General features: G+C 49.7%; 1 protein-coding gene across 2 annotated transcripts in view; it reads left to right on the top strand.

The window, feature by feature from the left end:
* Positions 1 to 785: 785 nt before the first annotated feature.
* The window catches only part of LOC147355878 (sodium/glucose cotransporter 1-like), a 48,384-nt gene continuing 37,495 nt past the window's right edge, over positions 786 to 11,674 (top strand). Inside the window, exons 1-4 of one of the 2 annotated variants that reach the window (XM_086349088.1) lie at positions 786 to 983; positions 5,618 to 5,689; positions 8,634 to 8,738; positions 10,517 to 10,576. In XM_086349088.1, coding sequence (XP_086205214.1) covers positions 867 to 983; positions 5,618 to 5,689; positions 8,634 to 8,738; positions 10,517 to 10,576 — 354 coding nt within the window. In that variant the 5' untranslated portion in view covers positions 786 to 866. The remainder of the gene's footprint in view (positions 984 to 5,617; positions 5,690 to 8,633; positions 8,739 to 10,516; positions 10,577 to 11,674) is intronic. The other variant, XM_086349087.1, reaches the window with a different exon arrangement.

The raw sequence follows: 11,674 nt of genomic DNA, 5'->3' as shown, positions 1-11,674 counted from the left end.
CATGGCAACCCACTCCAGTATTGTTGCCTGGAAAGTCCCATGGACAGAGGACCCGGCTGGCTAGAGTCCGCGGGGTCGCAAAGAATCGGACAGGACTGAAGCGACTTAGCATGCGTACAAAGGGGTTAATACATATAAAGTGCACAGAAGTAAGTCTATGTGTAGCTCTTATTATTGTTACTGTTATTTGTATTATTGACAAAGATTTCTAGAACTTGAACTCAGCAGAGACGCACACCAAGGAAATTAAGGCTTGGCCCAGCTTGAGAATTCACATATCACCCATAAAAGATCAAACTGCAGAGAGCTGAGGACCCTCTGTGATCAGCTGGTCCACTCAGGGCCATGATTTGGGGGAGGCGAGCAAGGCAGTTTCCTTGAAGCAGAATTTAAGAGGAGGGGGGAACCAAGAAAACTCAGGACTCTGGATACATAATATTCAAATGCAATATTTTAGTAAATCCAAGTCAATGTCCCAAACCCACAAGGTATAGAAGATCGAAATGGTAAATAAAGACAGGAGGGTATCGCTGGTTTCCACCACCCCAGGCTCCATGCGGCTCGGTAGCCTTGAGCCAGCCCCACCCCACGACCAGCTCTCGGTCCAGGGCAGAGCGATTCTGGCGACAGGCCGGACGGCGCGGTGCCTGGACTGGCAGCCAATGGGCTGCCCTCGAAGAGCCGCCTCCAGAAGGTAGGCATCGGGCCGCGCGGGGCCTGCCGGAACGCCCAGGCTGCCCCGCGGCTCCTCCCAGCGTGCCCCGCGGCCCTTCCCAGCGTGCCCCGCGGCCGAGTGGCCAGAGTCCCACTGAGGCCGTTGCAACCTTCAGTCCGCCGGTGGTGCTCACTCGCTGGCACGCAGCACCATGCTATCTCCTTGGCAGGGCTTCGGCTGGACGGCTCAGGTCTTCAGCTCCAGCAGCGCCCTGGACGTCCTGGTGATAGTTTTGTACTTCCTGTTGGTTCTGGGCATCGCGCTGTGGGTGAGTGGGGCCTGGCGTGGGGGAGGGGAGGAGCGAACCCCAGGCCGTTCCCGACCCTCACCTGCCTGTCCCCCGGCCCCCGCCTCGCCTCCCGCTTGTCCCGCTCCTGCGCAGCGCTTTGCCGGGAGCTCTCCAGCATCCCTGTGCAGCTGCTCCACCAAGAAGAAGGGCAAGCAGGTGCAAGCCCATCTCCCCTACCCGCCCGCCCAGATAAACAGGTCAGATGGTCCAGTGCGCACGGCCTGGGACCCACGCTGTGTGTGATACGGAGGTGCTGTAGTCATGGTCGCAGGAGCGACCGCAGGCCCCTACAGGGCCGGGTTGGGTATTGAGGGCTTTGAGTGTGGCACATCCTCAAAACCAGGCTGTGGGTCACAGATGAGGAAAAACAGATTGGCAGAGGCTGAGTGACCACAGGGAATGATGGAGTGCGGCTCTGAACCTAGAGCTGCCCCTTCCTGAGGCATGAGGGGAACCATCAGAGGCCCTGGCTGCGAAACCTCAAAGGTCACATCCACTTCAGGGCCCTAAGTATCCCATTGAATTTGAATTGAGCACTTACATAGTCTCTAGTGTAAAGTTCTCTTAATGGGTTGGAGACTGGGTCTGTGGTACCGCCATCTGCCTGCTAACGCTTCACCTGTTGCTCAGTCACTAAGTCGTGTCCGACTCTTTGTGATGCCATGAACTACAGCACGCCAAGCTCCTCTCCGTTGGAATTCGCTCCAGTTCGTGTCCATTTAGTCAGTGTTGCTGTCTAACCACCCCGCTCCAGTACCCCACTCCAGTACTCTTGCCTGGAAAATCCCATGGACGGAGGAGCCTGGTGGGCTGCAGTCCATGGGGTCGCTACAAGTCAGACATGACTGAGCGACTTCACTTTCACTTTTCACTTTCATGCATTGGAGGAAGAAATGGCAACCCACTCCAGAATTCTTGCCTGGAGAATCCCAGGGATGGGAGAGCCTGGTGGGCTGCCGTCTATGGGGTCGCACAGAGTTGGACACGACTGAAGCGACTTAGCAGCAGCAGCAGCAGCTGTCCAACCATCTCATCCTCTGCTGCTCCCTGCTCCTTTTGCCTTCAGCCTCTCCCAGCATCAAAGTCTTTTCCAATGAGTTGGCTCTTCGCTTAACTTGTAAGTACTCACAGAGATGTCCTGAAGATACACCCTCAGAGCCAGACAGCAGAAGGTCAGAGGGCAGGGCAGAAGACTCTGGCTTTGGTCATGGTATGGCCCCTCGGCTAAGCTGTTAACCATCAGAAGCCTCTCCCTGGCCTGCTTTATGAGCAGGAGTACCTGGTGACGATGTCACAGTTTGCTGATTAGGGGGAGATTTCGTTCTGGGCCTCTCCCGCCCAGCTGGAGCTTACCTGCGCATTTGACCTTTAAGCGGAGTGCTTCGTGAGGTTATGAGCAGATCTTAGTGTGCAGAATCTGGCCCTTCCATGCAGGATCTTTGGACAGTCTCTTGAGGGCTCACCATGCTGTGTGAGTGGGCAGATGGAGTAATGGAAATATGGTCTCCATCTTCTTAAGAGAATTTTTTGTATCTCTTCCAAGTGGAAAGAAGTTTGAGATTTATCTAGATCATTCAAATGAATGATTTTTTTTTTTTTTCAAATTGGCTTCCATTATGAGAAACATTCCAGGTGGTGCAGTGGTAAAGAATCCGCCTGCCAGTGCAGGAGATGCAAGAGGTGAGGGTTTGCTCCCTGGGTCGGGAGGATCCCCTGGAGTAGGAAATGGCAATCCGATCCAGTATTCTTGCCTGGGAAGCTCGCATGGACAGAGGAGCCTGGTGGGCTGCACTCCATGGGGTCAGGAGGAGTCGGACACGGCTGAGCGCACACGCAAGTGGGCAGCATGCTCCTAGGCCGCCCAGGCTGCGCTCTAGTGGTGGGCGCCTGTTGGGGATCCTTCCCCCAGCTGCCCTCAATCAGGAAGCCCCACCCAGCTTTCTTCTCGGCCCAGGAGGGGCCTAGGTCTGGCCAGGCTCAGAGGACCTGTGAACCTTCTGGACGCTTCCAAAGGAAACCCGCTATTCCGTTTGTTCTTCTAGGAGCCAGAAAGCATGCGCTGCTGTCCAGAATGCTTTCATCTCTTTCCTTCTCTGTGTTGTTATTTTTCCTTTGGTCTTCTTAAAAAATCATATATTGTTTTTAATCACATGTTAATTATAAGAAGTAAAAAGATCCGTTAACTGTCAGAAGCAGTCACTGTTCTTCCTCATCCTTTCCCAGCTCCTGAGATCCCCAGGGGCCATGTGTTCCTCCTCCCCTTTCTCAGTGCTTACAGAGACACACTCCTGAAAGGGAAGTGGGAACCCACTCCAGTATTGTCTGGAGAACCCCACGGACAGAGGAGCCTGGCGAGCTACAGTCCGTGGGTCCCAAAGAGCTGGACACGACTCAGCGACTAAACAACGGCACAGACATACAGGCAGAGTCTGTGATTTTGGTTCTGCCGACAACGTGGGCATGTCATGCACGTCACTCCGCAGCTCGCTTCTCCCCTCACCCCGCGACGTGAAGTGCTTCTGGGCCTGAGCAGAGAGCTAGCTCGTGTCTGTGTCAGTTGCACGATAGTCAGAGAAGTGTGTGTGATTCAGCTCTTCCCTACTCACTGACGCTGAGGCTATTGCCAGGTCGTAGTTTTAACGTGTTGTGCTTTTAATCTGTGTAGCATGGATTCCTGAAATTGGAATTGCTCTGCAGCATATGAGCACACCCTTGCCCCAAGCTCTCGCTGACCTGGTGTGTTACTTCTAATTTAATTTTGGGAAGGAGGTGGGGGCAGGCTGATGAAGGAATAGTGATAAGTCACCGCAACTTTGATTTGCACTTTCTAGACAGCCTCCTGTGAAGCTGACCATCTCCTCGCGAGCTTGTTGTCCACTGATTTTCTTTTTCTGTGAATAGCCAGATTATGTGCCCATTTTTGAATTGGGTTGTTCAACCTTGCGTTTATCAGCTTGTCTGTCATTTGAGTTGGCTAATTTGTTTTTCCCAAACTGTCATTCTTTAGGCCAGCGGTTCTCAGCCTCAGGACTCCTGACGTGTGGGACCAGATGATTCCTTGTTGTGGGGTCTTCCTTGCGTACTGTAGGATGCTGAGGAGCGCCCCAAGCCCTACCCCTGCACAGCCAGAAGTATCTCCAAACAGTGCCAGCTGTCCCCTGGAGGGTGGGGTGAGAACCCTCGGTCTAGACTGTTACTGGCATCTTTCTGACAGTTCAATAAGTCAAATATCTCTCTTTTCTTTTACATCTAGATTTCATTCCTGGCTTGCTCAGCAAAGTTTTCCCCACTCCAAGGATATACAAATATTATTCTAAATTTCTTCCAATATTTTATGGATTTTTACAAGTATATAAATCTCTTGAACATCTGGAATTTGCTTTTGTATACAATGTGATGGAAGACTCGAGCTTTATTTTCTTCTGGTTATTAAGCAAACCACCCTTTTCTTTACTGATAGGAATTGCCCACATTTGCTCCTTTCTGAAATCATTCATCAGCTTCTGTCCGTGAAGCCCCACAGGGAAAGCTTGTCTTTGTTGCTGGTGTCTTGGGTCCTTTAAGATGCTTACGGGGAACACATTTACATGTTTGTTTGTTTGTCTCTGTTATCAGTCTCAGCCTGAGGTCTTTGAGAAAGTAGTGAATGCACCTTCTGCTCCAGCAGCCCTCCTGCCGTGGTCAGTGGATCATTCTAGAAGGAGAGCAGGGAGGAAGGAAGGGGCCGTGGTTGGTGGATCATTCTAGAAGGAGAGCAGGAAAGAACAAAGAGGCAAGATGTGTGTAACCACTTTCTTCCCAGGACCTCCTCTCTCCCTGTCTGGTGTGATTTTATTCACCTTAGACCGTTTTGTAAATTCCTTCTAAAAGTCCTAATGTGCATGTCCTTACACCCTGCTGATGCTTCCTTAGGAAAGGCCGGCTCTGAGCGTCACAGGCTCCTGACTAGCACTCAGTGGATGGACGACTGAGACTGGCTTCAAGTGCCTGACTTAGAGAGCGTTTCTTTGGTGCTGTGAGGGGACTTGGTTATAATACAGATACTCTGGATGGCTGTCATAAGTTCACTCCAGAGAAACACATTTTTGTCAACCAGCGGTCATCCTTGAGTCCTGCTGTTTTAGGCAATCCAAGAAACCCTGGGATTGTCCCTTGACCATATTGGAGTCTGAGGATCAGAGCTGGGGACCGGGGGAGAGAGCCTCTGGGTGCATGGGGAGGACACCATAATCTTGGCAGTGTGACTGTCCTCCTGGAAGAAGCTGGGCTGTGTTCACCTTCTCCATTCCCAGTCGATTAAGGCGTTTGCAGACCACTCATCTCCCAGACTGATGGGAACCACAGCGCTGGTTAACCATTCGGGGCGGGGCGGGGCGGGGCGCAGGAAATAAGGTAATATTGTTTTCACAGGAGTGTAAAGAAATGGATATGCCCGTGCAGTCTCACAGCTGGGAGGGACCATGGGCCCTCCTCTAACTCAGTGGGCAAAGACTTCTGTTCCTAAACAAACAAACAAACAAAAAAATGAAGAGGGGAATGGGATCTCTGCAAAGGACGTTTACCTGTAAATGAAGTCATCACTGGTTACTTGGACTCCCCCACCCCTTTTTAAGGTTATCATGTCGTGCAGCCGTGGGACAGAGGAAGACTTCTTCCTGGCGGGACGAAGCCTCGTGTGGTGGCAGGTGAGCGTGCCCCGTGTGGCCCCGGGGGCTGCATGTGGGCTTGTTTACTACTTCCACGAAGGTGCCCTTTACCCCACACAATGTAGAGTTGCTGAATCAGGAAAGCCACCTCAGTAGTCGTTCCCTCAGCTCTCAAGTAGTTGCTGACATAAGTGTTCCCTTGGCTCAGTTTAGTCCGACAGCTGTCACTAGGTGCCTGGGAGGTGCAGAGCCTTGCGCTGGGCTCTGGGGCCCAGACGAGGTGGAGGGAGCCCTGCTCTCTGAAGTGCGCAGTGCAGACTGGGGGTTGGATGTGACTCCTGTTTTCATTCTTAGAGTTACTGCTTAATGAATAAACTGTGGTATGGTATTATTAAAAGGAATTGCAATAAAAGAGTAGTTTTGCCACTCCAGCTTTCTTTCTTTTATACTTCTACTTAGGCAGTGAGTGTCCAGTGGGTATGAGTTGCTCTCATCGGGGCCTCCATGGGGCTTATCCCTGGGTTGGTACTCAGGCCTCCTCTTACCTGGCTCCATGGTGGTGAGACTGAAACTCAGTGCCCTCTCCTGCCCCGTGTTGCCTCTGGGCTTCCCACCTTTACTGCTGCTTCACCAGCCAGTCATTCGAGGTCCCCTGGCTGCTTCCTTCCCGTCTCCCTGGCTTCTTAACTCTGCAGTTACACTCCCACACCTGGCGACTTGGCATTCAAGACCACTTGCTGGAATGCTGGCAAGCCCCAGCTCTCTGCCTACACTCCAGTCCTGTGTCCCTCTGCCCATCTAGCCCCTCATTTGGAAGGCCTGGCAGCCACTGCACACGACACGGCCTCTGCGCGGTTGCCCCCCAACCCGCCCCGCCGTCTCTCGACCCTGAAGGGCAGCTTCAGCCGTCTAGCTGCTCGGGCTGATACACGGGGAGTCGCATCCGACTCTCCATTCTCTCTCAGCCCATCTTCTAGTCCATCAGGGAGTCCATCAGGAAGACCGCTTCTCATCATCCTTCAGGCAGGTTCCTTGTAACAGCTTCTGTCTGGACTCCCTCCTTCCACCTGCGCTCCTCCACTTCCAGCCTCAGCAAGGCAGCCAAGGGGTAGGACGTGCCGCCTTACTGCTTACGGCCCTCTGGGGGCTCCTGCTCACCCAGCATGTCACCCAGTCTGTCGGGCCACAGACGGATGACCTGCACCTCCTTACCTGCATGACCCTGAGACGTTCAGCCGTGCTCCTACCTCAGGGACTCTGACCCTGCCGCTCCCGTGGCCTGGAGGCCCCGCTCCCGCAGGCCCCCGGGCTGCCCTCAGCCCTCCTCAGGAAGGCCGGCGCCGCCCGCCCCACCGCTCAGCACTTCTGTCTGCCTTCCTACCTTCTCCTTCTCTGTAGGAATTCACTGCTTACCACTGGCTTCTGTGCTACAAAATAACCCCTGACTTACTTTGTTTATGCTCTCGTGTAACAGGACGTTAGCTTCACGAGGGCAAGGGTCTGTTGTACTCGCTGATGGCTAGTACTTGGAATGCTTCTGGCACATAGTTCGCAGTGGACGTTTATTTATAGTTAATTAATAAATGATGACTTTTTAGCCTACCTTTTCATTTAATTGGAGAAGGGAATGGCATCCCACTCCAGTATTCTTGCTTGGAGAATCCCATGGACAAAGGAGCCTGGCAGGCTTCAGTCCATGGGGTCACAAAGAGTTGGGCATGACTTTGTGACTAACACTTTATTTAATAATGTCCTAAGGTCTCCCTAAGTCTTTATAAATGTTGGTAGATAGATAGACTTTTATACACAGTTGCATAGTGATACAGCATATGGACAGTCCGCTATATATGTGCCATATTTTTGGGCAATTTAAACTGTACGTAGGTCTTCATTATTATGATAAAGGTAGCAAGTAAAAATAACTGCTTGAGTAATCACTGCGTGCCTCTCCTGAGGTTCGTTTGCCGTCTATTCTTGGCTGCTAAGACGTTTGGTGCCGCGTGTTCTCAATTGTGTCCTCCAACTAGTACACTCTGCGAGTGGTGGTTCAAACAAACAAATAAACCTCTGTCATAGTTAATGCCCTTGGTACTGAATGCTACTTTATCTTATGTTATTTTGTCAGTGCTTTGTTTCTTTGTTTTTACCTAAAAGGCCTTGTTATTTTCAGCCTCTCTTAATAATTTGGTTTGCAGTGATCTTCTGTCACATACAGTGCAGTATTTGGGTTTGGATTTTTATGGCTCTCTCTACTCAACTAAAAAGCTATTATTGGTTTAGGAGGGATTTTGTTCATTTTAAATGCCTCTGGGATTTTTTATTTTGAAAGTAACAGATGCTGGTTGTTAAAAAAAAAAAACACACAAAGTTAAAATCCAATTATAGAACTTGAAATTTTCTCCCTATTCTATTTCTGTAACAGTGATTCCAGTCCCCAAAAGTATTTTTTATATATGTACTACCAGAATCACACCCATCTGTGTAGAAACACACGTGTGCACAAGTGTGTATGCACACAGTCCATTTTAATAGGATTGAGTACAAATGCTGTTTACCTTGTTCGCACCACTTGGTAGAGCTCCTTTAGGCTACACTGTGTTTCGTCGTATTCACTGCCTTAGCACTCTCACCGTGCTCTTATGGTCAGCTCAGCGGTAAGTGTCTCTGAGTTAACCTCCAACAGTGATGAGGTCATACTCCTGCCGGTGTTCCTGCAGCTGCAGTAAGTCTGGGGTTAGGGCAGCGTAAGAACGGCGGTGCTGCTTGTTTCGTTTCATCCTGTTCTTACTTGGCTTCTGGTTTATGGTGAGGCTTTAGTATAGAAAAAGGGCAAATGGGAATTCTGCCCAAGTGTACTCTCTTTTGAGGAAATGTGAAATTCAGCTTGAGGTTACGTTTGTGAAAATTAGTTTTTGGAGTTGGATAAGAGTTCTGGTCTGTAATTGTCTTTTTTTTTTTTTTATAATTGTCTTTTGATTTTCAGATAGGTGCTTTTCTTTTCGCCTCAAATATTGGCACTGGCCACTTCATGGGTCTGGCTGGAAAAGGGGCGTCTTCGGGGATTGCTGTTGGGGCCTTCGAGTGGAACGTGAGTAGTGCCTTTGGTGGCAGCAAGCCTCCACTTCTGTGTGTCCAGATGAAATTCAGAAAGGCCTGAGTAAACGCGAAAGACTCCTTGGGAAGTCATAGAAGGAAGGAACCAAGTCTTTCATTTCTCAAAAGGATTATGCTAGTTTTCATTCTTCTTAGTAAAGTAAAAAGAGACAGACAGTGTTTTTATTCCAGGGACCATGGGAGTACAGTTAGGAGACTAGTCAGGTAGGATCGTAGTAACAAATATATACAAACATAAACATTCGTGTATATACACACAGATACGTGTGTATACATGTGTGTGTGTATTTGTCTGGGTATACACGTTTGCGGTGTACAGTTGGCCCTTGAACAGCACACGTTTAAACTGTGCAGGTCACTTACACACAGATTTTTTTCCGAAAATGCAGTACCTGCATTTTCATTTCACAGATCTTTAAATTGACGGAAGTGGGGACAAGTTTGTGTTTGATTAGAGATCACCGTATGTGGAATCAAAAGAACTAGGGTTTGAGTGCTGATTCTGTCCAAACTCCTTCAGCTTCACCCTTGGGTGAGTCATTTTTCAGTTTGTTTTTGAGGCAGATTTAGCATTATGCAGATTTTTCACTAGATGGGAGTCAGTCATCTGTACATTGAGAATAGGGTCAGCTGAGTTCTTTGAGACATTCAAGTGATTACTATAAAACTCCTAATTAATCTATGAATACCAGTTTCAACTATAAAACATAAAATGGATTATTTATTTTTAATCTGTGGGATATGGATATATTTGTTGTAGGATGTAGAGTTTGTTCACCTAAATTATAAGTGAATTTATAAGTTTTGGGTTAATTAACCTATATCTATATAAATCACCTGACCTTTTTTATAAATCAGAAACCTCCCTCTTTCTGGGTCTCATCTTTCTCCTGGTAGATTACAAAAAGAAATAACACTTCTAACAGAGTCAGCTCCAATCCTAATAAGGAGCCCTGGCCTTTACCACAGTTTACCTCTCAGAATTTACTGCTGCTGCTAAGTCGCTTCAGTCGTGTCCGACTCTGTGCAACCCCATAGATGGCAGCCCACCAGGCTCCCCCATCCCTGGGATTCTCCAGGCAAGAGTACTGGAGTGGGTTGCCATTTCCTTCTCCAATGCATGAAAGGGAAAAGTGAAAGTGAAGTCGCTCAGTCATGTCCGACTCTTCACGACCCCATGGTCTGCAGCCTACCAGGCTCCTCTGTCCATGGGATTTTTCCAGGCAAGAGTACTGGAGTGGGGTGCCATTGCCTTCTCCATCAGAATTTACTAGCGTCTCCTTATATTCCGCTGCCTTCTTTGTAAAGAAAGCTGAAGCAAAATGTATTACTTAATTTGAATAACTTGTGTAAATTTTGGCATAGTTTCTCTACTGTTTCTCTGAATGGTTTCTGATTTTTTTCAACCTGTCTTTCTTTATTTAATGATCAGTTATCTTTGATCCTATCTGGATCTAAGCAAACATAACTTTTAATAAATATCTTGAAGATTGGCTTAGTTAAGCACAAACCACCCCCCACCCCGAAAAAATTAAGAATGCGCCTTTGCAGGCAAAGACCAAGGCCCGTAAGGTGATTTTGTCTGTAAGGTGATTTCCTCCTGGAGGCTTATTCTCGGGCTGCTGTTTGCAGGGTTCCCAGGAGTGATGCAGCTTTTGGGCTCAAAACAGTTAGTAACTGAGTTTGCCGCCCCTTTAAGAGCCTGCTCAAGATGGGACGCTGATGTAATCGCTCTTCTCTTCTTGGTTTCAGGCCGCATTCATCCTCTGTGCTCTTGGCTGGGTGTTTTCTCCTGTTTATATGAAGTCTGGGGTGAGTATCCATGATCAGTTAGTCTGGTCTCTGCAGTATTTTTTCTTACAAATATTATAGTTGTACATAAAAACATTTTAGAGGACAAGTTAAACCTCTCAATCTTTTGATCCTTGTACTGACATCCCTAAATTCTAAGAAATGCCTGAAATTATATCAGCTGACACGGATAAACAGGAGCCAGTAACTGCCAGTGTTTCATTCTGGATCTTATTCAAGGGTTCCCCTCTGAAGGCTTTTGTAGAAAACATTTTAAAACTTTGTTAAAAAATAAGACCTAAATTAACGAAGGGAACAACTCTGTTAACAGTTGGAAGACAGCAGCCCAACACTGTAGTCAGAACTAACGGCGTTAGTCTCCCTAAATCCAGAACAGGCTGTGCGGAGCCCGACAGGCTGGTCCTGAAGTGTGACGAGAGCTGAGGGCAGGCGTGTCAGCGCCTGGCGAGGGGGCCGAGAAGAGAGGCCCAGGGCCAGCGTCCACAGGGCTGCCTGGAGCGGTGTCACCAGCACGGCAGGCAGAGCTTCCTGTCAGAGGATCCCACTTTAGACGGTAACCACACACAGGGGCCTTGGTGGAAGTGCAGGAGTCATTCTTTTGGAGAAAAACATCCAAGACTCGACGCACTGAAGAGGGTGAGCCGGGCGGGCCTACTTACCCACATCACCCGCCGCCCCAAGGCGGCACAGCTCTGTGCCAGGAGAGCGCGTCTCAGCCTGAGGTGTCTCCCGTGAGGGAAGGGAGCACGTGAACGGGCTTGGCTGCACCGGCCGTGCAGTGTGCTGCCAGAGTGCCCTGCTTGGCTCTCCCTCCCTCCGGAATGCTGCAGTGCACTGTGGGACCAGGGGACAGGGCGTGACTTGGAGGGCAGCTCCCAGGGCTCTCAGACGGCATCAGAGAAACACAGAGCCCCCTCATAGACTCTTCTCAGGAAGACTGCCAGCGAGCTGCTGGGGGCTCCTCACCTGCAGATCTGCCCAGCTGCCCACGGACACCCCTGCCGTGCTGCGAGCATCACCCACGTGCGCCTCCACCCGTCAGCCGGCTCCTCTTGCTTATCCCCAGTGGCGGGTGCTGAGCCCTGGCGGAAAGCTAGT

This window comes from Bos grunniens, chromosome 17, assembly GCF_055505025.1.
Source record: "Bos grunniens cultivar Pamir isolate PY7600 chromosome 17, Bosgru_T2T1.0, whole genome shotgun sequence".
NCBI lineage: Eukaryota > Metazoa > Chordata > Mammalia > Artiodactyla > Bovidae > Bos > Bos grunniens.
This window is presented reverse-complemented; position numbering and strand designations above follow the sequence as displayed.